At 59.1% G+C, this 26092-nt stretch overlaps 1 protein-coding gene across 1 annotated transcript; it reads left to right on the forward strand.

Moving 5' to 3' along the window:
• Positions 1-331: 331 nt before the first annotated feature.
• Positions 332-25444, forward strand: NR5A1 (nuclear receptor subfamily 5 group A member 1). The gene is made up of 7 exons (XM_032635348.1): positions 332-433; positions 4429-4545; positions 4688-4829; positions 6892-7517; positions 14967-15086; positions 17035-17182; positions 24707-25444. The coding sequence occupies exons 2-7, from the start codon at positions 4444-4446 to the stop codon at positions 24952-24954; spliced, it is 1386 nt and encodes a 461-aa protein (XP_032491239.1). The 5' UTR covers positions 332-433; positions 4429-4443; the 3' UTR covers positions 24955-25444.
• The last annotated feature ends 648 nt before the right edge of the window (positions 25445-26092 follow it).

The raw sequence follows: 26092 nt of genomic DNA on the forward strand, positions 1-26092 counted from the left end.
CGTGGGGTCCCTGCCTCTGGGCTGCCACAGCAGCCTGGAACAGCCAGCTGGCCAAGGCCTCCTCGAGTGCCTTGGCCTCCGCCCCCATCCGCAGCCCCGAGATAGATAGGGGTATTTTTTTTTTCTTTTAGGAGAAGAAAAAAAATAGACCTAAATGAAGAGAAACACCAACAAAGAAGGAGAGAGGCCTGCAGAGTCACGTGGAGGCAGAGACCAATTGGGCCTCCGGTGGCCCCCCCCACCCAGGGCGGGGAGGAGGAGGAGGACGGACGGACAGGGCCAGCCTACTGTCCGCCCGCCGCCAGCCGTGGCGTGAAGGAGCTCCCGTGTGCCCACGGTCACCACTGCCCCACCTGGGCCGCTGGAGCTTCCGCTAGGACCCCTGGTGCCCAGTGTCCACCCTCATCCAGCGTGAGAGCTCGCCTTCCGCTCCGTAAGTGAGGGCCTGGGCCCAGGCCTCTAATGGCCAGCCTCCCTCCTCAGTGCCTCCCTGCGGCCTGGGCCGGCCACTGCCTGCTCTGCTGAGTGACTGGTGTCCGCTACTCGGGGCAGGGAAGGGGCCAGGGATCTCCCCAGACCTGCCCTCCCACCATGCTTCTGCCTCTTTTCCCCTGGGTGGCTGATGGGAGGAGCTAGGCCTATGGGGACAGGCCTTACAGGGGTCTGTGAGTGTCCAGCTGTCTATGGGTGCCCAGGTGTCCACAGGACTGTGTTGGCCCAAGCCTCGTAGTCTGTGAGTATGTCTGTGGTCCCTGGGTCTGTCTTCGGGTCTCTGGGTCTCCCTGAGAGTCTGTGCTGTCTCCATGGATGTCTCTGAGTCTCTGTGTAGATTCACGCATCTGTCTCCAGTATCCATCTGTCAGTCCTGGTTCTGTGGCTGGGCCAGGTCTGTGTTTGCTTCCCTGGGTAGGTGGGTGAGGGGCTGTGATTCCCCACATATTGAACTGGAACCTGGGGCTGTGAGGGGTGGGTGCAATGAAGCCTGAAGGGTCAACCCAAGGGCTCCCAACCAGTGACAGTGGAACCTCTGGGAGAGGGGATCCAGGTGGAGGGGGCAGGGGAGAACAGGCCCAGAGCCCAGCCGCCACCCCACCTGGGTCCCCAGCCCAGACTTGTGCTTACGCTGCCTGGGTCCTCCTCAACAACGTCCAGGAGACCCCCGTGGGCTCCACCCTAGAGAAGCTGACTGGGGGTTCCCCAGCCCAGCCCTCCCCGTCAGTCCCCTTCACTGCGCTGCAGAGGTGGTGCTGCTCCTGTTTTCCACTTTCTGAGGGCCCTTCCCTGACGGTTCAGAGGCAGTAGCACCCGCCCGCCAGCTCCTGCAGATACTCTTGTTTCTCAGGGGCTTGGGGTGGGGGGGTGGGGGGGTCTGCAATAACTCTCTTTCCTCCCTCCTTACTGAGATTGTTTCATGAACTCTCACGGAAACCACAGAACCCCTTCTGTAGGGCCGCTCTTTTCCATTTTATATACGGAGAAACTGAGGCTCAGAGAAGCGAAGTGACCTGCCAGGGCTTGCATCGCAAGTCGGCCGCAGATTCTGCCCTTCATTTCGCTGAGTGAGCAAGATGGGACGTGGTCTGCGCGGGGTCTCAGGGCCTCGGCTCGCAGGACCAAGGCGCCAGCTCCAACCAAAGCCAGAGGCCTCGGGGTAGAGGCCCAGACGAAGCTGACCGCACCCAAGGGTCCGAGGCTTCAGCCTTCAGATCTGAGCCTTTCGGTCGCTGCGTCGCTGCGAATGCATAATTGTGGTATTTCCCGGCTTGAAGATCGCGGCTTTTTGGCTTTGCTGTTCTCAACACTCTCTCGGACCCTAGGCGCCCCGAGGGGCAGCGGCAGGAGCAGGATGCGAGCAGGCGCCTTCCTCTCTCGGGTCTCAATTTTTTCATTTGAAAAATGAGAGTGACCGAGTAGACGTCCCCCAGCCCAGAGCAATGGCTCAGCCCGTCCCGGCTCGACCCGAGGACCCCTTTGTCCCGGGGCTGCGGGGCACTCTCTCTTGCCCTGCCCCCAGCCCAGGTGAGAGCGCAGAAAGGGAGGGGAGAGGGATTTCTCCTGTCCCTGGGCTCTGTTCTCCCAGCTCCCGCGCTTTCTGTGGCTGGTTTCGGGTCCTCACCAGACTTCGGAAAATTCGCAGGGTGGGATTAGGACGACTCCCATTTCCAGCCAAGCAAACCGAAGCTCAAGGAGGAGAAAGAACTTGTCCCAAGTCTCCCAACCGGACGCTCTCCATCTTTGTCGCAGTGCCAGGCATGTGCTTTGCCAACACCACTTCGGTTCATCCGCACGACCACCCTTAAGGAAGTCCAGTCATCATTCCCACTTTACAGATGAGGAAACTGAGGACCACAGAGGGGAGGAGATTTGCTTAAAAATCCAATGAGGAAATGTGCCTGGGCCGGGGGAGAACCCAGTTTCTACCCTTGAACCCATACCTTGGCCACGGCCCCCCACGTTCGCCCTACCTACTTCTACGCTGCCAAACGGCCAGCGCCCCCAGCGTGGCCCTCGCCAAGACTAAGCTGGATTTGCAAATAGGGACTCGCCTCCTTTCACCGCAGGCGGGTGGCCCGAGGTTCCCAGGCGCCTAGCACCTGCTCGGATTCCGGGCTGCCCGGGCTCTGGGAGCCGGGATGGGGATGTGGGGCGAGAGGGTGAGGGGAAAGGCACGAACCCGTCTAGGGGGCGGCGGAGGGCGCGGGCCCGGACGCCGCCCCCGGATACCGAACGCGCTGATATGGAGGGGCCGGCCCCTGGCCCCGGCGCGGTGGGTTCGCGCAGCACGCTCTGGCGGCGGAGGGGCCCGGGTCCCAGGTGCGCCTCAGAGCGGCCCTGGAAGCGGCGGGGGCGGGGAGGCGGGGTGGGGGAGCGCCGGGGCCCCGCGCCGCCAGCCCCGAGCCCCCGCCTCCTCGCCCCCGGCCCGAGCGGCCGTCATCGCGGGCGGGCGGCGCTGCGCCCGGGTGCGGCTCATCGCCGGCAGCGGCGGCGACGCGGCCAGGCGGTGCGGGGCTCGCGCTGGCGGGACGCGGGGCGCTGCTGCTCCCAGGAGCCGCCAGGTGGGCGCCGGGCGGGCCGTGGCCGCCGTCGCGCCCCTTCGCGCTGCCCCGGGCGCAGGCTCTGCGCGCTTCCCTTCTGGAGACTTCGACTCTCCGCCCGAGGTCGCTCCCCCCGCCTCGGGCTCGGCCTCTCTCTCGGGGGCCCGCGGGGTCTCCGCCCGAGGTCTCAGCGCCTCGCGCCCCTCTAGCGGCTCCACGCCCTGCGCCCGCTGTCCCCGCTGCGCCCTCCTCGCTGGCTCTCCGCCCGATGTCTCGGTCTCGGCGGCACGGAGTCGGTGGCACGGCCTCGGTGGCTGCCGCCCGCGGGCTTTGTCTCTCCCGGCCTGGGGGCCCGGCAGCTCCGCGCTTTCGGGCTCTCTGCACGGGCGCCGTCGTTCTCCGCCTCTCTCAGCTCGAGCCCACGTCCGGGTCCGACTCTGCCGGGCCGCGCCTCTGAGCTCGGGGCCCGTGTCCGGCCGATTTCCGTGCGTCTTGCCGTCCCCGACCCCCTGGCCGGCCGCCTCCGTCTCTCCAGGTTTTCTCTCAGTGTCTCTGTCACTCTCTCTGCCTGGGTATCTCCCAGATTTCTCTTGTCTCTCCGGTGTCTCGGTCTGTCTCTCGTCTATCACTGTGTCTCTGGCCTTGCGGTTGTCTCTCTCAGGTTTTCTCTTTGGGCCTCTGTCTGACAGTGTCTCTGATCTCTCTATCTCTCTCTTTCGTTCTCTCTCTCCACCCGCCCCCCACTCTCTACCATCTCCTTAGCTCTCCGTCGTTCTCATCTACCCCAGGTTTTCTCTGACTGGGCATCAATGTTTCTCTGTCACTCTCGGATTTTCGTTGTCTCTGTCGCCCCGGGGAACTCTCTCCGTTAAGCAGCGTCTGTCGGTGTCTCTCGCTCTCTTTTCTGCCCATCTCTCAGTCTCTCTCAGACTCTGCCTCTGTCTCCCTCGTCCCTGTCCGATCCCCAGAACGCTTGGGTCCCACTCCGACCGGGTTCGTTGGCATCTCCCCGGCGGGCGAGACAATCTCGTTTTCTCAGAATCGGGGTTTTGTTCTCAAACGAACGAATCCGGATCAAAGCGCATTTAATCCAAGAGTCCCAGATCGGACGCGGCTGGGGGCCGCTCAGGAGGAGCCCCTGGGAGGGTTGGGGAGCGCACGGGGCGGAAGTGTGGGGACTGGGTCAGCAAGGGCCCGGCAGGGGAGCTGCTCCAGGCACACGTGCTGCTCAGGGCGCTCTAATGGGTGGCCTGCAACGGGCGCCCTCGACCACTGGGCGCTGCGGAAGGCACCCTGGGGCGCGCGGCCGCGGTGGTGCAGGACACGCCGGACCCAGGTCCGCGGCGCTGCCAGTCGCAGTCCCGCCCGCGATGAGCCTCTCCTCCCTCCACAGGCGGACGCCGCGGGCATGGACTATTCGTACGACGAGGACCTGGACGAGCTGTGCCCCGTCTGTGGGGACAAGGTGTCCGGCTACCACTACGGGCTGCTCACATGCGAGAGTTGCAAGGTGAGCGGGCAGCTGGCCGGCAAGGGACCGGCGTGGAAGGCTGGCGAGCAGCCGGCGGGAAGCGGCGGAAAGTCCTGCTGGGAAGTGCAGGGAAGGGGAGACGGGGCCTGTCCCCTCCCGCGCTGACTCCCCTCTCCCCCAGGGCTTCTTCAAGCGCACGGTGCAGAACAACAAGCACTACACGTGCACCGAGAGCCAGAGCTGCAAGATCGACAAGACGCAGCGCAAGCGCTGTCCCTTCTGCCGCTTCCAGAAGTGCCTGACAGTGGGGATGCGCCTGGAAGGTGCGCACGCTGCGCCTCCTACCCCTGACCTCTGATGGCGAGGGGGCAGGGGGTGGGGGTGGGAGAAGGGGTTAGGGGAGGGTACCATAGGTCTTCTCAAAGTTTCTGGGGCCAGGCGATTAGCCCCTCATGTGACATTAGGGCCCTGATCTCTATGGGGGAGGGGTGAGAACTGATGTCGGTCTGGGTGAAGGGATGCATGCAGGACCAGCCTGGGATGGCTTGAGAAGTATCTAAAAGTGAATCCCAGAGAGATGACCCTCTCCCCAGCCCTTGCAGGCAGGGCAGCACAGGGCAGAGCCCCACAGAGCTCCTCCCTCTGCCAGGAGTTCTGTCACACCCCCACTGACATCTCATACCAGCCAGAGCCAAGGTTTTCAATGCCTTTACTGGAGTTCAAGTCCCAGTGCTACCACTTATGGGCTGGGTGACATTGGGCAAGTTCCTTAACCTCTCTGAGCTGCAGACTCCCCATCTGAAAGATGGACCTAAGAGTAGTGCCTTCCTCCTTGAGTTAGTGAGAGAATTGTATGAAAAGCTCCTAGCATGGGCCTGGAACGTAGAAAATGCTCAACAGGTTAGCTATTACTGTTATTCTTATTTATGTTATTATCTGTCCAGCATCACTGTGCAGCCTGCACTCACTCAGTCCACCCATCTGTCCATCTGTCCATCCATCCACAAGATTCACGCAGTTATTCACTCAGCAGGTTCTTAGCCAGGCCCTAGAGGGCTGGGTAATGGAGAGCAATCGCCCCCAGAGAACCCAGGCCCATCCTTGTCTCCCCACCCCCACCACAAGCTCTCTGTCCGGAGGGGAGGAAAAACGTTTTAGCAGGAAAAACTCAAACTCTTTGAGGGTGGACAGTCATAGGCTTCCACCCCGCTGGCCCCAGCCGGGCTGTGTGCCGAGCAGGCAGCTGTTGGTTAAAGTTTTTAAACAAAGTAGAAGGCCCCTGGTGGCTCTGAGAGCCGCAGGCCACAAGTCCTGTCACCTAGAGGAAGGGCCCCTGATGGAAGGGGGATATCCTGTCCTGTCCCAAGAGCCCATGTGCCCAGCACCAGGTCCTGAGGGGCTCAGAAGAACTGGTTGTTGTGAGCCGCAGAAACCCCTCGCGGGGCCTGAGGGAGTGGAGCAGGGCTGCCCACCCCCATGGCAGGAAGATTGGCTGCATGGGCCCCAGAGACACATCCCTTGCTGAGCACCGCCCTCTCCCTCCTCCTCTCTCCCTTCTCCTGGAGCCCAGGGTGGGGTCCTGTCTGAGCAGGGGCTGGGGCCACACTTCGGCTGCAGAGACACACCTGTTGGGTCCAGCTGGTGACATATTCTTGGCCAGGTGGAGGGACGTCTGGTCAGCAAGGGAGGTCCCTTCCCACCAGCATAGAGCCCCAGTCAGCCCTAAACTCAGCTTCAGATTTGAAGGCAGCGGCAGAAACCCGAGTCATTTTGCAACAGGGCTTCAACAGAGTCAGGCAGTCAGTCAAGAAGCAGCTGGACACTGGGGACCCACCTGTGAACAAGGCTGACCAGAGCCCACTTCCTGTCACCATCTCAGGCCCTATGCTGGGCACCTGAACCCACTGCTGAACCCCCAGAAGCTCTCAGCCTGGGTCCATGGTACGATAGCACTCAGCAGGACGAGAGTGGGCAAGAGACAGGACATCCGGGGCAAGAACAGTGGCTGCTGCCTGGGTGAATCCAGGAACACTCTGGGTGTTTAGTAGGCATGAGAGAAGGAAAGGGTTTGAGGCAGAAGGAATACCAAAGGCAGGGTGGAGGAAGTGCCAAGCAGAGGAGCAGAGAGATAGTAAGGTGGAGTGGAAAGAACACAGGGTCTCATGAGGGGGGGTGGGGGCATGATGGAGAGGTGAACAGGGCTTTGAACCCTGGGTTAGGGAGATTGACTTCCTCTGAACACCAGGTTAAGGGCACTGGAGGAGCCATGAGAGGTATTGAGGCGGAGAGTGACCCAGTCGGATCGGTTTGGGGAAGAACTGTGAGTGGGGTGGTATGGCGGGTGGCCTGGAGGCGGTGAGCCTGCCCCTCTGCCTCTGCCCACAGCCGTGCGCGCTGACCGCATGCGGGGCGGCCGGAACAAGTTTGGGCCCATGTACAAGCGGGACCGGGCCCTGAAGCAACAGAAGAAGGCACAGATTCGAGCCAATGGCTTCAAGCTGGAGACAGGCCCCCCAGTGGGGGTGCCCCCGCCGCCCCCTCCCCCGCCGGACTACATGCTGCCCCCTGGCCTGCATGCACCTGAGCCCAAGGGCCTGGCCTCTGGTCCACCTGCTGGGCCACTGGGCGACTTTGGGGCCCCAGCGCTGCCTATGGCTGTGCCCAGCGCCCACGGGCCACTGGCTGGCTACCTCTATCCTGCCTTTCCTGGCCGCGCCATCAAGTCTGAGTACCCGGAGCCCTACGGCAGCCCCCCACAGCCCGGGCTGCACTATGGCTACCCGGAGCCCTTCTCCGGAGGGCCTGGTGTGCCCGAGCTCATCCTGCAGCTGCTGCAGCTGGAGCCAGACGAGGACCAGGTACGGGCGCGCATCGTGGGCTGCCTGCAGGAACCGGCCAAAGGCCGCCCCGACCAGCCTGCACCCTTCAGCCTCCTGTGCAGGATGGCTGACCAGACCTTCATCTCCATCGTGGACTGGGCACGCAGGTGCATGGTCTTCAAGGAGCTGGAGGTGAGTCCCTCCTCCCACCTGGCTGGCCGCTGGTTCTGGGGTGTCCCCTCAGCTGACCAAGTCTCAGTCTTGGCCACCCCTTGGGTGGTGCTCTCCTGCCCACTGGCTTCAGGCCATGTCTGGGGACAGGGAGGCCACCCTGGGGATATGAGGAGTGTTTCTGGTCCATCACAGCCTTCCTTGTCCCTGTCCCACCTCCTCACGCACCCCTCCCTCTTTCTCCTCTGTTCCCTGAGTATCTATCTCTCACGGCCTCTGGTTCTTTTACCTCTGCCTCTGTCTCTTTCTGTTGTCTCCCTCCCTGGTGTGCTATCTCTCTGCTTCCCTGTCTCTCTCTAGTCCCTTCAATCTTTGTCTCTTTCTCTCCCAGTCTGAGTCTCTGTCAACATCTATCTTTCTTTCTCTGAGACCCTGGGCTCTCGCAAAGGACTAACTCAGTCCTTGGGAGGCTGTCTCTGGTTGCCCCAGCCCAATGTCAGGAAGAGGGTCCAAGCCATCCTGTCCTCTCGTTTGGAGAGGCCACCACTCCCTGCTAGCCTCAGATATCACAGAAGGGGTCTTAGTATCTCAGAGTCTGGGACGCTTCTCCTTCCCAGCTAAGGTGAAAGACCGCACTGTCCCTGCATCTCTCATGCACGATGGTTAGTCCCACGTGTAAATGTATGTGTCTGTGTGTGCAGGGAGTACTAGGTGGGAGGGTAAGTGGGGGATTGCGGGGCCCGCCCCTCTTCTTCCAGGTGCCTCGGCTGCAAGGCCTTCCATTGCCCTGGGTTGAGGTACCTGCGACTAAAGTCAGCAGGAAAGCAGCAGGAGAAACTAAGGCCAGACAAGGAAGTACTTCCCAATCACCCTGCCTAGTGGTTTGAAGCACCCGAAGACTGGGAGCTGCCCCTCTAGTGCCCTGGCTCCCTATGATCAGCGTTTCTGCCAACTTCAGAGGCCCCCCTCCCCCAAGCCTGGCCAAGCCCATCCTCCCTGGCCTAGATGGAGACATGATAGGCCTTTAGTTCAGGCCTATTGATGTTTGCCTTTCCCAGGTCAGTCCCCTTGGCTGTTCTGGGACTGGGTGTAAACAGGGCCTGTTGCCCTCCCTGCTGGGGCCGCTGCAGCCTTGAGCAGCATTGTCAGTGCTGACGCCACTCAGGCCTGGGATTCCTCCAGGGGCATGTGGCCGGATGGGCCAGGGGTACTGTCTGCAGGGGCTGGGCTGGGCATGGGGGTCAGGGGGGATAAGATGAAGCCTGGGCACTGTGAACCCTTGAGGTATCGTGGAGCTGGGCGCCTGGGTTGCTCTGCGGCCCAGAGCAACCAAGCATTGGCCGTAATGCCTTCTGCTTCTACTGTGGGGGGCCTGTCGTGGCTGAGGTCTGGGGTTGTGCCGGCTGTCTGTCATGGGGTGGGACTTCTCACCCCTGCCCCCTCTCTAGGCTGACCTCATGGGTCGAACAAGAGGCAGGGCCTCAAACAATCCCATCTGCCTTCCACTCGTGGCTGGAGGCCCTGGTCGGGGAGGAGGATCCCAAGACCCTTCGGTTGGTTGCCAGCTTTCCCTCCAGGCTTCCCATGAGCCCCCAGTGCAGAGGGGAAGAGGAGCAGAGCATTCCTGGCCTTCCAGAATCCTGGATCCAGGGGCAGGGCACTTCCTCTGACCGCCTTCCTGGTCTCTCGGGGTTTTTCACGCAGGATGGGAAGGGCTTTTGTCCAAGCTTAGCTGAGTGTTTTTTCCTGCTTCTGGTTTCTCTGTGGTCCAAACCTTCCTGCTTCCCCTTCCCAGAGTCTCTGAATCAAGCCCAGGAATATGAACCATCGTTACCAGCCTCTGTAAAGGAGCCTTGCAGATAAGTACCAGCCCAGCCCTTAGAGGGCCTCTCATCAGCCATGTGGAGCTTCTTTCCCACTGGTCCAATAAGCCCTGGGCTGATGTCTATTTGCAAAGCCAGAGGTAGGGAAGCAGAAAAGTGTGAGGGGAGCTGAGTGACTGTTCTCTCTCTTTTAAAAAAAATATTTATTTATTTATTTGGTTACAGCAGGTTGTAGTTGCAGCAGGTGGGCTCCTTAGTTGCAGCACGTGGGCTCTTTAGTTGTGGCATGCAAACTCTTAGTTGTGGCGTGCATGTAGGATCTAGTGCCCTGACCAGGGATTGAACCCGGGCCCCCTGTGTTGGGAGCATGGAGTCCTATTCACTGTGCCACCAGGGAAGTCCCTGTTCTCTCTCTCTCTTTTTTTTTTTTTGCGGTACACGGGCCTCTCACTGCCGTGGCCTCTCCCGCCGCGGAGCACAGGCTCCGGAAGCGCAGGCTCAGCAGCCGTGGCCCACGGGCCCAGCCGCTTCATGGCATGTGGGATCCTCCCGGACCAGGGCACGAACCTGCGTCCCCTGCATCGGCAGGCGGACTCTCAACCACTGCGCCACCAGGGAAGCCCCCTGTTCTCTCTTTTGACTGACCATTCGTTCCTCACCTCCGGGCAGGACACAGCAGACAGCAGAGGGGGGTTCCTAGCTCTGAGAGTGGGGCAGCCCTTGGCCTGTGCATAGGGACACTGAAATGAATTGGACCCAGGAGGTTGCCAGGCTGGAGGAAGAGACAGACATGCACATAGGTAATGCCAACACAGGGTGCCTGGGGCTCTGACAGCAGTAGAAAGGGGCCAAGGGATGCCAGCAGGAGAGTAAATGGCTCTGTGTTAGAAAGTCAGGGAAGGTTTCTTTGATTGTGCAGATCAAAGGTGCACTCTCCAGAAAGCAGCCTGAGAAGGTTAAGGGCATTCTGGGAAAGGGGACAGCAGAAGACCCAGAAGTGTGAAAAGGTACCATGTGTCAGGGAGTCCCAGGTGGTCCTATGAGGCAGGGCTGGAGAGGTAGGCAGGGTCGGAAGCAGAGCTTGGACCAGGAGTAGGTCCTTTGGCAGTGGGTGATGGACAGCCTGCCTGGGAAGGGCAGACTCCCACCACAGAGCCTGAGCTCTCCCCAGAGGCTTGCTCACCCTCTGTGATGCTGATGATGTCTTGCTGTCCAGGGGAAAGACTGGGGTCTTTGCTGAGCTGATATTGGGGCTCCAGTTGCCCTTTTGGGGTTGTCCTCCTCCAGCCTCTTTCCCAGCTTGGATGTCCCTCTGCCTTCAATTTTTTTGGGGGAGGTGGGGCAGGCCATGTGGCATGTGGGATCCTAGTTCCCTGACCAGGGATCAAACCTGTGTCCCCTGCAGTGGAAGTGCAGAGTCTTAACCACTGGACCGCCAGGAAAGTCCCTCTGCCTCCATTTTTCCACCTCATGCAATCACGGTGTGCTAGATCTGACATGGTACAGAGGTTAGTAACATACACCAGAATCAGAGAGGCCCGTGTTCAAGTTCCATATCTGCCACTTATCTGGTGCGTGACTTTGGGCAAGTGACTTTACTCCTCTGGGCCTCAGTTGTCCCTATCTGTAAAAAAGGGGGAGTTGAAATAGTAGCCACCTCATAGGGTTGTTGGAAGGGCTTAGTGAGCTAGGGCAGGTAAAGAATTTAGCACAGGGTGCAGCGCCCAGAAAGTGTTCAGTGAGTGGGGGCAGTGGCTCCCTCCCTCGCTGGGCCCCTCTGCCGGGGTACCATTGAATCTAACCTTGCAGGTGGTAGACAGGCCTGGCCAGGAAGAAGGAGAAAGGATACATCGTGTCCACACTCCTCTGAGCACTAGAGCTCTGGGAGAAGATGGGGGCCCACCTTGCCCTGGTCTTCCAAAGCAGCTTCATACCTGCAAGGTAGCAGATACTCACCTGTACATACTGCTCAGTGGGGGCAAGGTGTAGGCCCAGGCAGGCAGCCTCTCTGGACAGTCCCTGGGAAGGACAGCTGGGAGGATGCAAGATAGGAATCAGGGAGGTGGAGGCGAGGGCCAAGAGTGCCTAATGACCCATCTTGACATCAGTTCACCCTTGACATCCAGCTCCGAGGCCCCCGATTGGCAACAGATTTAACTGCTTAGATATATGGTTTCATTTAAGTGGCAGTAACTCTGTCAGTCCTGGACTGACAAATGACAGCCCGCCAACCACTCAGCCGGGAGAGCGCCGTGGCCAGCCCGCGGCTTGTCAGCCACTGGAGAATTACAGAGCCCACTGGCCTTCGACCGCCAGACTGATCAGACCCCAGGGGGCTCCGGAGGGGGGCCTGCTGGGAAGGAGGTCATCTCAGCACGCATAAATACCCCATCTCCGAGGCAGGCTGCAAAGTGTCAAGGCTCCAGGAAGATTTGTGGCAGACCGGCAGGAGGGGTGGGCGGCTGGTGGGCCCAGCAGACAGGCCAGGCTGATGAGGGACCCCAGGGCTGGGACTGCACATGTCCTTGTTCCCGGGGTGGCAGGGTGGACTGAGGGTAGAGGAAGAACTTTTTGCTTAGGGAAAAGCCCACGGAAGGTGAAAACCAACCCTCTTTGGTTAAGTGAGCCTCTTAGCCACCTGCTTTCCCATGGAGAGGGGCTGGCAGCTAGGGCCCTCTGGTTTTCTTTTAAATAAAAAGGGGAGAGAGAGTGTGTGTGTGTGTGTGTGTGTGTGTGTGTGTGTGTTCATCTGTGTGGGGAGTGTTTGGAGTTTGGTGTCTTTATGTGTCCATCTAGGGGAAGAGCTAGTAAAGAGTCTGGAAGCACGATTGCTTGGCTGGTGGGGAGGGGAACCCGGGCCAGGGCAGAGTCCCCAGAATAGCTGACCATGGGTTCCCAGAACCCTTCACGACTGACACCGCTGTGCTCATATATTTTCTCTAACCAAAAGAGGGAGGATTTATTTTTTTCCATTTCTCAGAATAGGAAATCAGGGCCGGAGAGTGTGTGTGGCTAAGCGGGAATCAGAGGGCACAGGGCACCAAAGCCCAGCCACCGTAGTGCATCTCTCTGCCCTGCACCCCTATCAGCCCCGTGGGCAGGGCTGCCCCCACTCCTGGGGTCTGAGGTCTGGGTACAGAGTCTGCTCCCAGGGCTTGGCCAGCCGGGTCACTGTGACCCCTTCTGCTTTCTGCCCAAAGCTCAGTCAGCTTATCTCCTAATTCTCCCCCTTATCTCTTGCGCTTCCACCTCCCCACCCCCTGTTCCTTTAATTCAGGCACAAGGGTGTCTGCTCCCTAGGGCCCCAATAAGTGGGGAGCAGAACTCAACCCTGCACGTCCTCCCTCTCCCAGTGCGACTGGCAGCCCCACCCTCCCCAAGACCCCCTCCCAGTGGGCCAGTGCGACTCCCGGACCAGGCACCTCCTGCTTGGGCTCCAGGAGTGCCAGCCCCCCCCCGCCCCCCAAGAAGAGCAGCCCAGGCGGGTGGTCTGTACAGAGCCCAGCTCCCTGCGGTTACCTGAGGGGAGCCTCTGCTTCCTTATCTGTAGTGGGCAGGGGTGAGGAGTCCCAGGCGTGCTGGGAACAGGGCCTGGTCTAGGCGCTCACTGAGCCTTGCCTCCCTCCTTGGAAGCTGTGATGGGGAGGCTCTCTGGGGACCGGCCACTTCCTGAGGCATGATAAGGTGATACGGCGAGGTGTCTTTGCGGTGCATCCTTGCCCGTTCTCAGTCTCTCCCGGCCCCTCCCATCCAGGGCTACCTGTGGCTGAGCCTCGGGTGCCCCTGGCTGGGCTTCCTGTTCTGACAGTAATGGGGCTCTAGGATGGACCTTCTGCTGGGAGATGGAGGGGGAGGTATGGGTTCTTGACACGGAGGGGAGGGGAGGAGGGGAGGGTGGGAGGCTGGGGACTCAGAGCAGGATAGAGACAGACCCTTCCTCTTGTTCTCAGCCACACAGGCTGGGGAAGGGCTGAGCAGGCGAGGCCTGGAGGAAGCCTGACTGTGTGTCCAGCTGCTCACTTTGCTCTTTATCCACTTTTCTCTCCCATTGTCTGTCTGAGAACAGGCCCCAGGGCCACTCCCAGGAGAGGAGCAGAGCAGAGGGGAGCGGGGGGGCTTCTAGCCCCCGAGAAGAGAGAGCTGTTGGTTAGGCCTGGGCCAGTTCCTTTTCAGGCCAGGGGCTGCCTGGGCTACTCTGGTCTCCAGGTTGGGGGTTGTTCCTCCCAGAGCCCACAGGTGTCAGGGAAGACAGAGGCATGAATGGTGCCATCAGATGTTGCAGGTGCCATGTCCAGAGGATGGGGAGAGCTTCATGGGTGAGGTAGTGAGCCTGCCGTGAACTCTAGGGTGGCAAGGGTGGATCTTCCTGCACACCTAGTGCCAAGAGCAGAGATGAACTAGACAGAGCTGTGTGACCTTGGGTAAGTTACTTGACCTCTCTGAGCTCAGTGTCCTCTCTCCATGGATTGGGGATAACATTAGTACCAACTACAAAGGCTTGTGGAGCTGCAGCGCAGTGACTGTTAGCTATCGTGATTTGCATTCACTGTAGGGCATGGCCCGGGAAGGTGCCTGGGGGGTGCCCGTTGGGTCGATGGCAGCTGGCTGATGAGCCACGGATGCTGAAAGGGACTGGAGTCTGCACTGTATCCTCCTAGGATGACACGCTGCACCCAGCGCAGTTCTGAACACCCAGAAGTGTTCAGTATTTGTCACTATGGAGAGTCGTGGACCGAGAATGCCAGCCATGATCCTGGCCTGGCTCTGCCTCTCTGTGACCCCAGGAGAGTCCCTTACCCTCACTGGGTGGCAGATTATTCATCTGCAAATAGGGGTTTAGGCCAGGAGATCCCTAAGGGCCCTTCTGGCTCTGGCATCCCATGGTCCTGAGTCCCACTCGTCATTGTCATGAGGGTCTACTCTTGCCATGCTAGAATGTGGCGATCCCCCAGACTGGAGGATAGGCCCTGCCCTCACACTGAGCGCCCCTCAGTGCAGCCTGGGGATTCAGGATCGGCCCCGTGTGCCCTTCTGTTCCTGCTTCTGATGTAGACCATTGCCAGCCACCTGCTCGTTCCCTGGGCCGGACCTCCTCTCTTCCCATGAACTTCAGAGCTCTGCACAAGACTGCGAGGAAGCCCTCTGTTTTCTCTACATGGCTCCTTTTTGAGTGATTCAGGCTGCTAGAGATGTGACCACAGGACAAATGGGCACAAGGAAAAATTAATACTAATCTTCCCTTGCATTTAAAGGAATCCTTCACAAAGCACTTCTGTGGACATTATTCTGTAACATTTATTGAGGGCTTAATATGTGCCAGACCACCTTCTAATACTTTGCCCACTTTCCAGATGAGAAAACTGAGGCCCAGAAAGGTTACAGAACTTGCTTAAGGTCATACAACTTGTAAGAGGCAGAGCTGGGGCCTGAGCACCTCCGTTGGACCCTCTTATTATTTTGCTAGACCCCTGCCACACTTTGATGAAGAAGACACATGGGTAAACTGGACACAGAGGTTGGGCAGCTTGCCCAGGTCACATACCCAGTTGAGCTGCTGAACTCAGAGCTGGGAGGAGGAGGGGCGAGGGGACGATCCCCAGCTGGACCGTGGCTGGACCCTGGACTCCTGTGTGCCTCTTCCTTGCAGGTGGCCGATCAGATGACACTACTGCAGAACTGCTGGAGTGAGCTGCTGGTGTTCGACCACATCTACCGTCAGATCCAACATGGCAAGGAGGGCAGCATCCTGCTGGTCACTGGGCAGGAGGTGACCAGACCCTACTGCGCTCTGTCCTGACCCCCCACCATGCACTTCCAGAATTCTGGGCCCAGAAGAGGTCCTAGGCCTCTCCAGGGCTGGCCCTGGGCACCACTGAATATCAGCCCTTTCCCCAGGTTCATGGGATACCCACCAGCCCGACCTCCCTCTGATCAGCCCTAGCTTTGACCTTGAGAGGAACCAGGCCCTGGGAGCCCTGCTCTGGGGGAAGCAGCTCAGGGATGTGGGGAGGGTCACGGAGGCTCTTGGAGGACGTGATGGTGGCTCTGGGTAGTGAAAGAATAAATAAGGGCTGGTCGGGTAGTGATGGGGTGGAGGGGCAATCCCCGCCTCCACACACACAGAGGAGGTAGCACCGCCCAGGCTTAGAGAGGCAGGTTAGGGCTGCTGAGCTGCCGGGGGCTGCCGGTGTGCTGGGACATGGGTTTTCGGGGCAGGTGCCCTGTGGGGGCTGGGATGAGATGAGAGATAAGGTTGGAGGTGTGGCTGGAGGCTGGGATGGGCAAGACATTGCAGGTTCTAAATCCTGAATGATAGATGGAAGGATGGCTGGGTGGTTGGCTGGCTGGCTGGCTGAATGGGTGGGCAAAGGGGTCTGGGCCCCAAAGAGCTCAGAGTCAGAATTTGGGCACTCTTAGAGCAGGGAATCAGGGGCACTAGGATGGGAAGCAGGTGGGGTGGTTCCTGGAATCAAGCAGGGAGCATCAGAAGAGTTTTAAGTGGGGAAGGACACAACCAGGTTGTATATGAGGAAGCGCATGGAGGGGGCAAGATGGGGGGTGAGGAGGAAATGAAGGCAGCCACCGCTGCTCACAACACTGGGGACCTGGGAGGGCACAATTCAAGGAGGAGGGGAGAGGAGGTGTAGGGGAAATGGAGGGAAGTAGGGAGAAGGGAAGGGAGGTTGATGCCCAGGGTCTAGCCTGGTGGAGGGAGCATCACTCCTGAGGGGCGATACAGGAGGAGTGGGTTTCGTAGGTGCTTGGGGAGAGAGATTGTAGACTAAGGCCCTGCTCCCACCCCCTACCTCCAACCCTTTGTCCTCATCCTCTGTTCCCACCTGGGTGTCTCAGGCCATCCAGGGCCAGCAGAATGCTGGTTGCAAGGGTGTAACTTTGAGGCCACCTGGGCGAGCACGTGAAACAGTCTGAGGTGTGAGCGTCAGCTCCTGTCAACACATGGGTGGAAGTCTCTGAGGCTATGGGACAGTCCTGTGCGTGCGTGCGTGCGTGTGTGTGTGTGTGTGTGCTCCTGTATTTTATTGTGCAAACATCTCCACACACGTAAGTGGGTGGGTGTTGAGATCTGCCCGTCACCATGTCAGTGGGAACATATACACAGGCATGTGTCTGTCTGTGTTACCCTGTGATGTGACCCTACAAGGGTGTGTGTGTGTGTGTGTGTGTGTGTGTGTGTGTGTGAGTGTGCACGTCCTGAAGCAGGTGGACAAGGCTGTGAGTGTGTCCCTCCATGTGTGTGAACGTGAGCTGAGGTGTGGCCACATCTGCAGTCCAGGTGTCCATGTGTGGGCCCCGGGCGGTCATGTGGCCGCATCCACGCGGACCCAGGCACGGCTGCCCCGCCCCCCACCCCGTGCGACGTGGTGCTCACTGCAGACACCACACAAAACACAAAAGCCGCTTGTACCACTGGGCCCGGCGGCGGCTCTTTGTGCATGAAGGACCCTTCAGCTCTCCCTCTGCACACACCTGCCTGGTGTCGGCTGTGCTGCGCCGGGGCCCTCAGCTCTGGGCAGGGCAGTGGGAGCAGAGCTGGGAGCCTTGGAGGGGTCCAGGGGCCTGAGGAGGTGCCGCGCCTCCCTCGCCCCACCTGGCTCAGCTCCAAGGCCGGGCACGCCTGACCCCCAGCTTCCGGCCAGTGCCTCCTGTCCGCGGCCTCCCCTCGTGTCCCTGACCCCTGCCCTCTGCCCACCCAGGTGGAGCTGGCCATGGTGGCCGCCCAGGCAGGCTCCCTGCTCCACAGCCTGGTGCTTCGGGCTCAGGAGCTTGTGCTGCAGCTGCGCGCGCTGCAGCTGGACCGCCCGGAGTTCGTCTGCCTCAAGTTCCTCATCCTCTTCAGCCTCGGTGAGTGGGTGAGCGAGGCCTGGCCTGAGGGTAGGGGCGTGGGCTGGCAAGAGACCCTGAGGTGGGGCTGTCCGATGGGGGCCTCTCTTAGTGAATAAAGGGGACCTGGTCCAGGGCCTGCTTCCTCTCTGGGCCTGAGTTTCTTTGTTTGAAAGGACAGAAGGCCAGGATAATGTCTAAGACTTGCCCTTGATGGGACAAGGAACCCTCCTGAGGATGTGGTAGATTCCCAGCTGACAGCCCTAGAAAAGTGCTGATGCCACCCCAGAAAATGCCCTTATGATTTCAGGAGCTTCTGATCCCTGACTCCCATCCTGAGGTCCCTGTGTTTCCTAATTCCCCGCTCTAAGGGTCTCTGACTCTGAGCTCTTTGGGGCCCAGACCCCTTTGCCCATTCATTCATTCATTCACTCATTCAAAAAAGACCCCAGATCCCTGTCTTCAAGGAGCTGACCTTCTGTTGGGGAGAGAGACAATAAGCATAATATGATTAGTAAAATGTATAAATTAGTGAAATGATTTGTAAAATGTATAGCCTGGAAGATTTCGGTAAGTGCTAGGGAGGTAAACAAAGCAAGGCAGGGGCAGAGGGCCAGCCCAGCCCGCCAGCTCGCCTGGCTCCCCACGTGTCTGGTGTCTCTCTCCCTTGGCCCTCCTGACCCCAGCCCAGCCTGTGCCGCTCAGGTCTCCACCCTCCCTCTGAGCTCTCATCAGGTCAGCCTCCTTTTGTCCTCCTTCACCCAGCAAGCATGTCCAATGCCCTCCCTGTGCCCAGCAATGCTGCGTTCACAGAGGTTTTCCCTGCTCTCAGGCGGCTCCCAGTCTGGGAGAGGCCTCCAGCCAGTGCCATCAGGGCTGAGACAGAGAGATGGGGAACCCAGGACGGGGAGCAAGGGATCTGCCGGGAAGGCTTCCTGGAAGGACATCTGAGCAGGGTCTTGGAGGATGAGTAGGAGTTTGTTGGGGGGGATAAATCTTTTAGCAGAGGTGTAGATGGGATGGAAGGTTGGAACAGAGGGGCGTGAATGCCTTGTCACCTGGGGAGGGGGCAGGATCGAGACGCTGTCTTTGTGGCAGATGGCATCACAGCCACAGTCTGGCAAGGGTGTTCCTGCTCAAGAGTGGGGGCAGCTGGGGAAGCAGCGGGTAAAACAAGCGGGGAGGGGGTGATTAGTGACGTACTGACTGGGGGAAGCCCTGTGTTCAGGCCGTGGCCGTGTGACTGGGTGCCTGGGCTGGGCCTCCTGACTCTGCTGGCGCAGCAGGTTGGTAGCTGGAGGGCGTATCGGCAAGGCTGCAGGGGTTGGTAGGGGTCGAGCATGCTCGGGGGTGAGGGCTGAATCTCGGGCAGCCGGTTAGGAGCCTGAAGCACTTGGTGGGGCCTCAGGGACCTGAGCCAGGCTGGCTCCAGCTGGGGAAGTCCCCTTCCTCCTCTGCCTGCAGTGGTACCCTCCTCCCAACCTCAGTTTCACCAGAGCCACGGATGTGTGTGGTTCGGGGTGTGCAGGCTCCAGGGGTCATGTGCGTGTCTGTGCCTTCGTTTTCGCCCATGTATAGACTGTGAACTTTTATGGGCTAGTGGGATTTTATGTGTCATGTGGTGTGAGCAATCTGTATATGGCTGAGTGGTGACTGGAGATGTGAGGGATTTGAGGGGCGTGCTTGGGACACATTGTATTGTAGTGTGGGTTCTGTGGTGGTTTGTGAGGTGACAGTTCTTGACATGACCTTCGTCAAGAGGCCACTAGGAGGTCTTGGGGAGGGTGGGGCTGCCAGCCACCAGGTTCCTTGGCCAGGGCTCCATCTTGGTGCCCGCTGCAGAGCAGGGACCACATCTTGGCTCTCCAGACCACCCGGGGCCTGAGGCACATGCCTGCAGCCCTCAGCCCCTCTTCTTACAAAAGCCCCAGCGCTGGGGACTGCCAGGCCTGGCACAGCCTTGGCCTCCACCAGGTGATAAGTCCAGGATTCCTCCTTCTATGGGGTGTAGGGAGGACATCAAGGCTGAGCCCAGCCCTCCTCTTCTGGGTCCAGGCAAGAGGCTGTACTCAGAACCATGAGTGCACAGCCCCTCCTGCATGCCAACCTTCATCCTGTTTTCCAGAGGAAGCAGTTGGGGCCGGGAGACTGGGAGGGTCTACAGTGCTTGGCGGGTGGGGCGGAGGAGTGAGAGTGTGCACGTGTGTGTACACATGAGAGGCAGGGTGGAGCAGTGGTTAGGAAAGGGGACTAGCGACGGACCACCTGGATTCTAAATCTAGACTCTCTCTCCGCTTGTGGGCCCTTGAGCAAGTCACTCCCCTCTCTGAGCCTCTATTTCCCCATCTGTAAAATGACATCATAATCATCTTTAACCTGCTATGAGATTTAATGAGAAAATTCCCCAAAATGTTCAGTGCATGGCCTGGCCCCCCAGAGTATGCATCCGTATTGTTTCTATCAGCCATCATTAAGTTCACGAGCAAATGAACCAGTTAGTGAACGAAGTGAAGGAAGGAACGAGTCTCTCTCTGTCGGTATTGCACACTGTGTGTCTGGCACAGTGCCTTGTCTTTGGGGACAGTGACCCTCAGGGTGGGGGCCAGAAACTCTAGTGCTGTTGGGGCTGTGAGGGGAGAAGACCCGGGACCCAGGCCTGTCTGAGCTCGTAGGTGTGCAGTGAGAGGAGCCCAGGGGAGCCACAGGGGCCGCTGGCTGACAGGTTCCAGGTGTGGAGAGGAGACTGGGCAGTCCAGTGTGATCAGGGCTGGGCCAAAGAGGAGAAGACAACTATGCCTAGGATATCAGGGAAGTCTGCTTGGAGGAGGGGCCTCTGAGCTGGGCCTTGTAGTATGAGCAGGAGTGTTCTGGGTGAAACAAAGCAAGCAGCAGCAAGGGCATTCCAGACTGAAGCCCCCTTTAGTCTGGAGGGGGCTTGTGCACAGGGAAGGAACAGCTTGTGCACAGGGATGGGTGATCCTGAAAGTCTGGAAGTACCTGTGGGGCAGGGAGAGGGTGAGGAGGAGGCTGGAGAGGTGGGCAGGGGCCGACTTGTGCAAGGCCTTGAATGCCAGGCCAGTACGTTGAACCTTCCCTCGGGGAGGATTTTCAGCAGGGAGAAACATGATCAAGTTTGCATTTTGGCAAGGTCCTTCCAACTGCAGCATGGGAAAAGGATGGCAGGTGGCAACCCAGAGCCCTGCAAGAGGCTAGACGTGGGGCTGGGGTGAAGTGGATAAATTTGGGCAAGACGAGGGGGAAGGTTTGCCCAGAGTCGGGAAGGTGGGAGGGGGCTACTCCCATGATCCCACCCAGACCACCAGAGCTGGGTCCCCAAGGGAACTGGGGCGCAGAATGGGGTGGCCACTTGCCCCTTGTCCTCTAGCTGGCATGCTGGACATCACCCCGGGGCAGCGCGTCCGTGGGCTGCTTCAGCCTGAACTTGTGTGATGGCTGTCCCCCAACGCCTCCGCCCTTCAGCCCGCTCAGCGCCTCCTTCTTGCCTGCCTCCACAGAAGGGTGCCATTTGGTGTCTAAATAGCCGGCTCAGGCAGGCGCGAAGGCAGGTAAGGAGGTTTAATTAAAATTAGTGCCTCTCTCCTGGCAATCACGGTGTTTATGAAGATGGGCCCGGCTGGCATTGTTCCGCAGAGGACTTAATCGAAGCTTAATGGATTGACCTAACATTCGATTTTCTGACTCGCATTGAGGCGGCGGCAGCAGCATTCCCTTAAGCGTTTGCAATTTACCCACTGCTCGTGCCAACAAAAGGCGGCCTGAATAGCAGCCCCACTCGAGGGGCCATTGTGCGCGGGGGCGCCTGCCTGAGTCACCGCTATTGGGACAACATTCTTTATGTCTCGCTGGAATGAAAGGATTATTCAAATATTCAATTAAACCGTGAAAAGGGGGCTTTTCTGAGAACCTGGGGGCCCCGGCTCTGCAGAGCTAGCGGGCTGCTCTCGGGGGTGGGGTTGCCATCTCCCAGCCCCCTCCTACCTCCCACCCCCCGGATTGCTGGGAGCTGAGCAGGCCCGGCTCCAGCCCACGGTGCCTCAAGGCCCAGAGCTGGGCAGATGAGGTCCAGTTCTTTGGTGCCCCGAGAGGCGGAGATTAATTTGCCCCCGTTTTTCAGATGACGGGAAACTGAGGCTCAGACTGGGGAAGGGACTTGCCCCGGGTCACCTAGCTGGTGGTGGAGCTGGGGTTTGAGCCCCTGACGCACTAAGGGGGCGTCTCCAGGTTTGTGTGTCTAAGGAAGGAAGGGTGTGGTGTCCCGAGGGATGCTGGCTCTGTCACATCCAGCATCCCAGCGAATCTTCACGACAGTCCCTTTAGAGGCAGGCTGGGAGAAGGGGCGTGACTTGACCACGTTTCTCTCCAAGAGGGTGTCCAGAGTAACCTTCCTGGGGAAACCAAGGACCCCAGGCTTGGTGGCCCTTGGACAGGACTCCTGAGTTGGATGGAACATAAAGTCATCACGTCACCTGATCCCCCAGGAACCAGGATCCAGGCTTGACCCCGCATCCAGGCCTGACCCCGCCTCTGCTTGCCCATAGTGCTTTGGAGCCAGAGAGATCTGGTTTGAATCCCGGCTCTGGTGTCTGTTGTGTGCTCCAGGCCTGCCCCATTGTCGCTGTGCATGGAAGATGCCCTTTCCTGCCTGCCTGGGTGTCTGTGGGGATTAAGTGATGGCGGGGGTGGGGGCGGGGAAGGTGCAGCAGGTGCGGGGGAAACAGCTCTCCTGTCTTGTACTGTAGTGGCCAGGGCTCAATTAGTGACCGTGCTTCCCGCCCCCAGCCCTGTAGCCCACCTTGTGGGGGCAGTGGGGGTCTCCAGCCTCCTGAGAGCTGCAGGACCCGTAGAGCTGCTAGGAGGGGGGTGTCCCTGAAAGCTGTCCTTGTTCTGTACCTCCCCACCCTGCACTCCACCCTGCTGTCCCTGTCACACTGCTGCTGGGAACAGTAAATCCTGGTAAAGCCGAGGCTCTGGTTGGTCCTCCCCAGCCCCCTCCCACTCCTGCCTCTACTGCAGCATCTTATCCAGTCCTCCCCGCACCCTCAGCTGTTTCTTCTGGGCCCCTTTACTGCTGTGTGGCCTTGAGCTGGTCCCTACCCTTCTCTGGACCCCCAGCCTCCTATTGTAAATTGTCAGAAGACAAGTAGGAGAACTGCCCTGGGGATGCTGGGGACTGAAGGTAGATTGGGTTGGAAAGAGATTGGGAAAGGGATGGGGCCAGTTAAGGACCTCTTGCCCCCAGGAGATGCTAGTTAGGTGGGGAGATTTCCCATGACCTTTGAGTTTTTTGGAGAGGGCCAGGCTAGGGAATAGGGCTGCCAGGTACAGTTGGACAGGTTGTTTACTGAACAAGGGCACCTAGACAGGGGAAAGGTAGAGGCTGAAATCCAGCCTGCATGCCCCTCACCAAGCTGTCTTTCTGTGGACATGGGGGACCTTCTTTCTAATTGGCACAAGGTGCCTTGTGGGCTAATGGTGATCCTGCGGAGGCCAGGAAGAATATGACCCTGGCTCACTTACTGAATACGGTGAGGGGGATGGGGACGAGGATGGGGGGAGGCCCAGATCCTGCCATACGCCCTGGGTCCAGCTTGGGTTTCCCTAAATCCGACTTTGGACAACACAGGCCTCGGCGGGCATGCTGGGGGCGGCTGGGGATCAGGGTTGCCAGGAGCGTCCAGCCCTCCTGGCGCAGTGGGTGTTAAGAGGGATTAGAAGGGCCAAGGGCTGTGCATGCTGGGCTCCGGACTCCCCCGCAGCAGCAGGGCTGGGGGTGATGGGAACGCAGGGGAAGTGGATGGACGACCATCTTCTGAATCGCTGGATGATGCATCCCAGGCCTGGCGGGGCTCGGAGCGGGGGATGGGGACAGGTTCTGTGGATTCCTGTTGACTTTCAGCCCCTCGGCAGGGCACCAGCTGGAGATGCTGCTCAGGAGCTGAAAAAGGCCTGCAAGCAGCGATGAGGACTCCTGTGACAGGAAACTGGCCCTCCACGGGCACCCCTGGCAGCCAGGCACCTGTGCAGTGCCCTGGCACCCGAGCTCCCCCTGCTGCAAGGTGGGCACGGCCCCTTTCGTAGAGGAGGAAGGCCTTCAGGTCAGGAGAGGACAAGGCACAGTCCACCGATTCTAAATGGTGGGGCTGGGATTTGAACAACCATCCACTTCACGCTAAAGACACTTAATTTTTCTTTCTTCACTGGACCTCCAGGACAGGGGATGCATTCATCACACTCCTCTGTCCCTGGTACAAATGATCACTGGTCCACGCAGAGCCACCCACCTGCCTCTCCCTCCCATCACCAACCGTCCCCTTTACGTTTAACTCGGTTCTTCTTGTTTGTCTCTGTTCTTAACGCAAGGTGCACGCTTTGTGCGCTAGTGTTTTTAATTTAAGTAGGTGGCTTTACCTTATAGATCTCATTCTGGATCTCCCTTTTTGTTTTTTATCCTATTTTTTGTTTTTTTTTTCCACTCAGCCCCATGCTTTTAAAAGTCCGTCCATTTGCTCAGTACTGTGTCTGCTCCATTACTTCTGTCTACTGCACTGGACTCCCGGGAGGGCAGCCACCACCTGGCCATCCAGGCCACCTCCCCATCACCGTAAATATTGTTGCAGTGAACGTCCACGGCCCCATGAGAAAATTTCCTTGGGGTACCAGAGCCTCTTGATTGGTCAGAGCATGGACCAAAGGAGCGCCTGTCACACTCTAGCATGGGGGATGGGACCCCTCCACACACAGTGCGCCTCTCTGGTGATGGTGCTGATGGGGGATAGTGATGATGGTGGCGGAGTGGCGATGCTGATGGCGCCTACCCCGAGGATGATGGCAACAGGATGGTTCTGACCACGGGGCTGGGGATGGTGTTGTTCCTGGACATGGTGAGAGTAGGAGTAATAATAACACGAACACACTGAGTCTCATGAAGTGCCGGACACTGTTCCTCTGAGCACCCTCTACGTATCAACTCCCTTAATTCTCACAACGATCTGGTGAAGTAGGCACTGCTGCCACCCTGTTTTGCAGATGAAGAAATTAAGAGGTTAAATAACGTGTCCAGGGATACACCTGGTGAGGCTGGTGATGGTCTTGGTGATGGCGGTGGGGTCGATGACGATGGCAGCAGTGGTGGTGACAGGTGCTTGCGGCTGGGTGGTCACGGTGGGCGTGTGTGTGATAACCGCAGGCCTGCTAGTGTCAGTGACTGCCGCTGAAGGCGGTGTTCAACCGAGGTGGTGATGGTGATGGTGATCATGGTGGTGACGGGAATGACGGCGGTTTGATTGTTGATGGCAGCAGGGACCACGTGTGTGAAAACCAGGGATGCTGGTATCGGTGACTGATGCTGGTGGCAGCGTTCACCAACAACGGTAATGGCACCATGGTGGTGACAGGGAGATTGTGGTTCATTGTCGATGGTGGCAGTGCCCATGTCTTTGGTGATCATAGGGATGTTGGCGTTGCTGATGCCAGTGACGGTGTTGATGATGTGATGGGGCTGGTGAACGGCTCCTCCCTTTGCAGATGTGAAGTTCCTGAATAACCACAGCCTGGTGAAGGATGCTCAGGAGAAGGCCAATGCCGCCCTGCTCGATTACACCCTGTGCCACTACCCGCACTGCGGAGACAAGTTCCAGCAGCTGCTGCTGTGCCTGGTGGAGGTGCGGGCGCTGAGCATGCAGGCCAAGGAATACCTGTACCACAAGCACCTGGGCAACGAGATGCCCCGAAACAACCTGCTCATCGAGATGCTGCAAGCCAAGCAGACCTGAGCTTGGGCCAGTGGGGGGGGGGGGGGGGGGGGAAGGGGGGCCGGGGCCGGGGGAGGGGCCGCAGCACCCCTGTGGTCTCCAGATGGTTTATTTGATTATGCTGACCCAGGACCCCACCATGTAGGCCCCTGCCCCTGAGCTCTCTGAAGCCCTGCGTTTGGGAAGGTGGGTGAAGGTGGGCAGGGCCTGGCTGAGGTGGGGGGGTCTCCACTAACCACTGGCACTTGCCCACCACTCAGAGTGCCCCAGGGAGGTGGCTGCTAACCACTCCCTCCCTCCCCCTGCTCCCAGCTGTCTGTCCTGGAGTCTGGTGCACAGGCCGAGGGAGGAGGTTCGGCTTCCCTGGTGGGCCTCAATGTCCCTTGAGTCAGAGGTCATCCCTTCCCCCTCTCCTGGAAACAGAGGCAGAGAGAAGTTGAGTGGACATCAACTCGGGTTGGGGGGGAGGAGGGCGGGGAGAAGAGGATCTCCAGGACTCCCTCCCAGAGACCAGGAGGGAAGCCCTCTGTTTTGTAAACTAGGGATAACAGAGTTTGCAAAATTAGGCAAGGGACTGTTGGGTCCTAGAGGACACTGGGAGACTGGTTAGGACCCAAAGACCTCCTCCCTAAACCTTCTATCCCATCTGACGTCTGCAGGGAAGAATTTTGACATGTTATCTGCAAAGAATTTTGCTGCAATCATCTTTCTAACCCTCTCCCGGCAGAGGAGAAGTTTGGCACAATCAACGTCCTAGCCCCACCCACGGTTGGCCCTCCAGGCTGGTATTTATCTGCAAAGCTGTAGTCAAGAAGTTTTTTGTTTGTTTGTTTTCGTTTAATTTGTTTCTTAATTTAGATACTCCTTGAAAGGTGTGTATGTGGAGGGGCAGGGGACAGATTTGAGGTCTGAGGCTGGGACTGGGGATTAGCACCAAGACCAGCCCATGGATTCTTCCCAAACACCCTCATACCAAGTACCCCATGGGTGGTGCTGGGTCGTTATTTCTGAGCCCTCACTCCAATCCAGAGGAGAGCTTGCCCCCACCCCCACCCCCACCCCAGCCCACTAGAGGAACAGCAGCCTGGCCTGCGGGGGGCTCAGAGTCTGTGGGTGGGAATCCGGGTGATCGTGGGGAGGATGTACGTGTCTCCAGATC

The sequence above is a fragment of the Phocoena sinus genome, chromosome 6 (genome assembly GCF_008692025.1).
Source record: "Phocoena sinus isolate mPhoSin1 chromosome 6, mPhoSin1.pri, whole genome shotgun sequence".
NCBI classification, from domain to species: Eukaryota; Metazoa; Chordata; class Mammalia; order Artiodactyla; family Phocoenidae; genus Phocoena; species Phocoena sinus.

Coding starts and splice junctions, on each gene's coding strand:
- NR5A1 (XM_032635348.1), top strand. CDS start 4,444: ATGGACTATTCGTACGACGAGGACCTGGACGAGCTGTGCCCCGTCTGT. Junction 7,518..14,966: donor TGGTCTTCAAGGAGCTGGAG/GTGAGTCCCTCC, acceptor TCTTCCTTGCAG/GTGGCCGATCAGATGACACT. Junction 15,087..17,034: donor TGCTGGTCACTGGGCAGGAG/GTGACCAGACCC, acceptor CTGCCCACCCAG/GTGGAGCTGGCCATGGTGGC.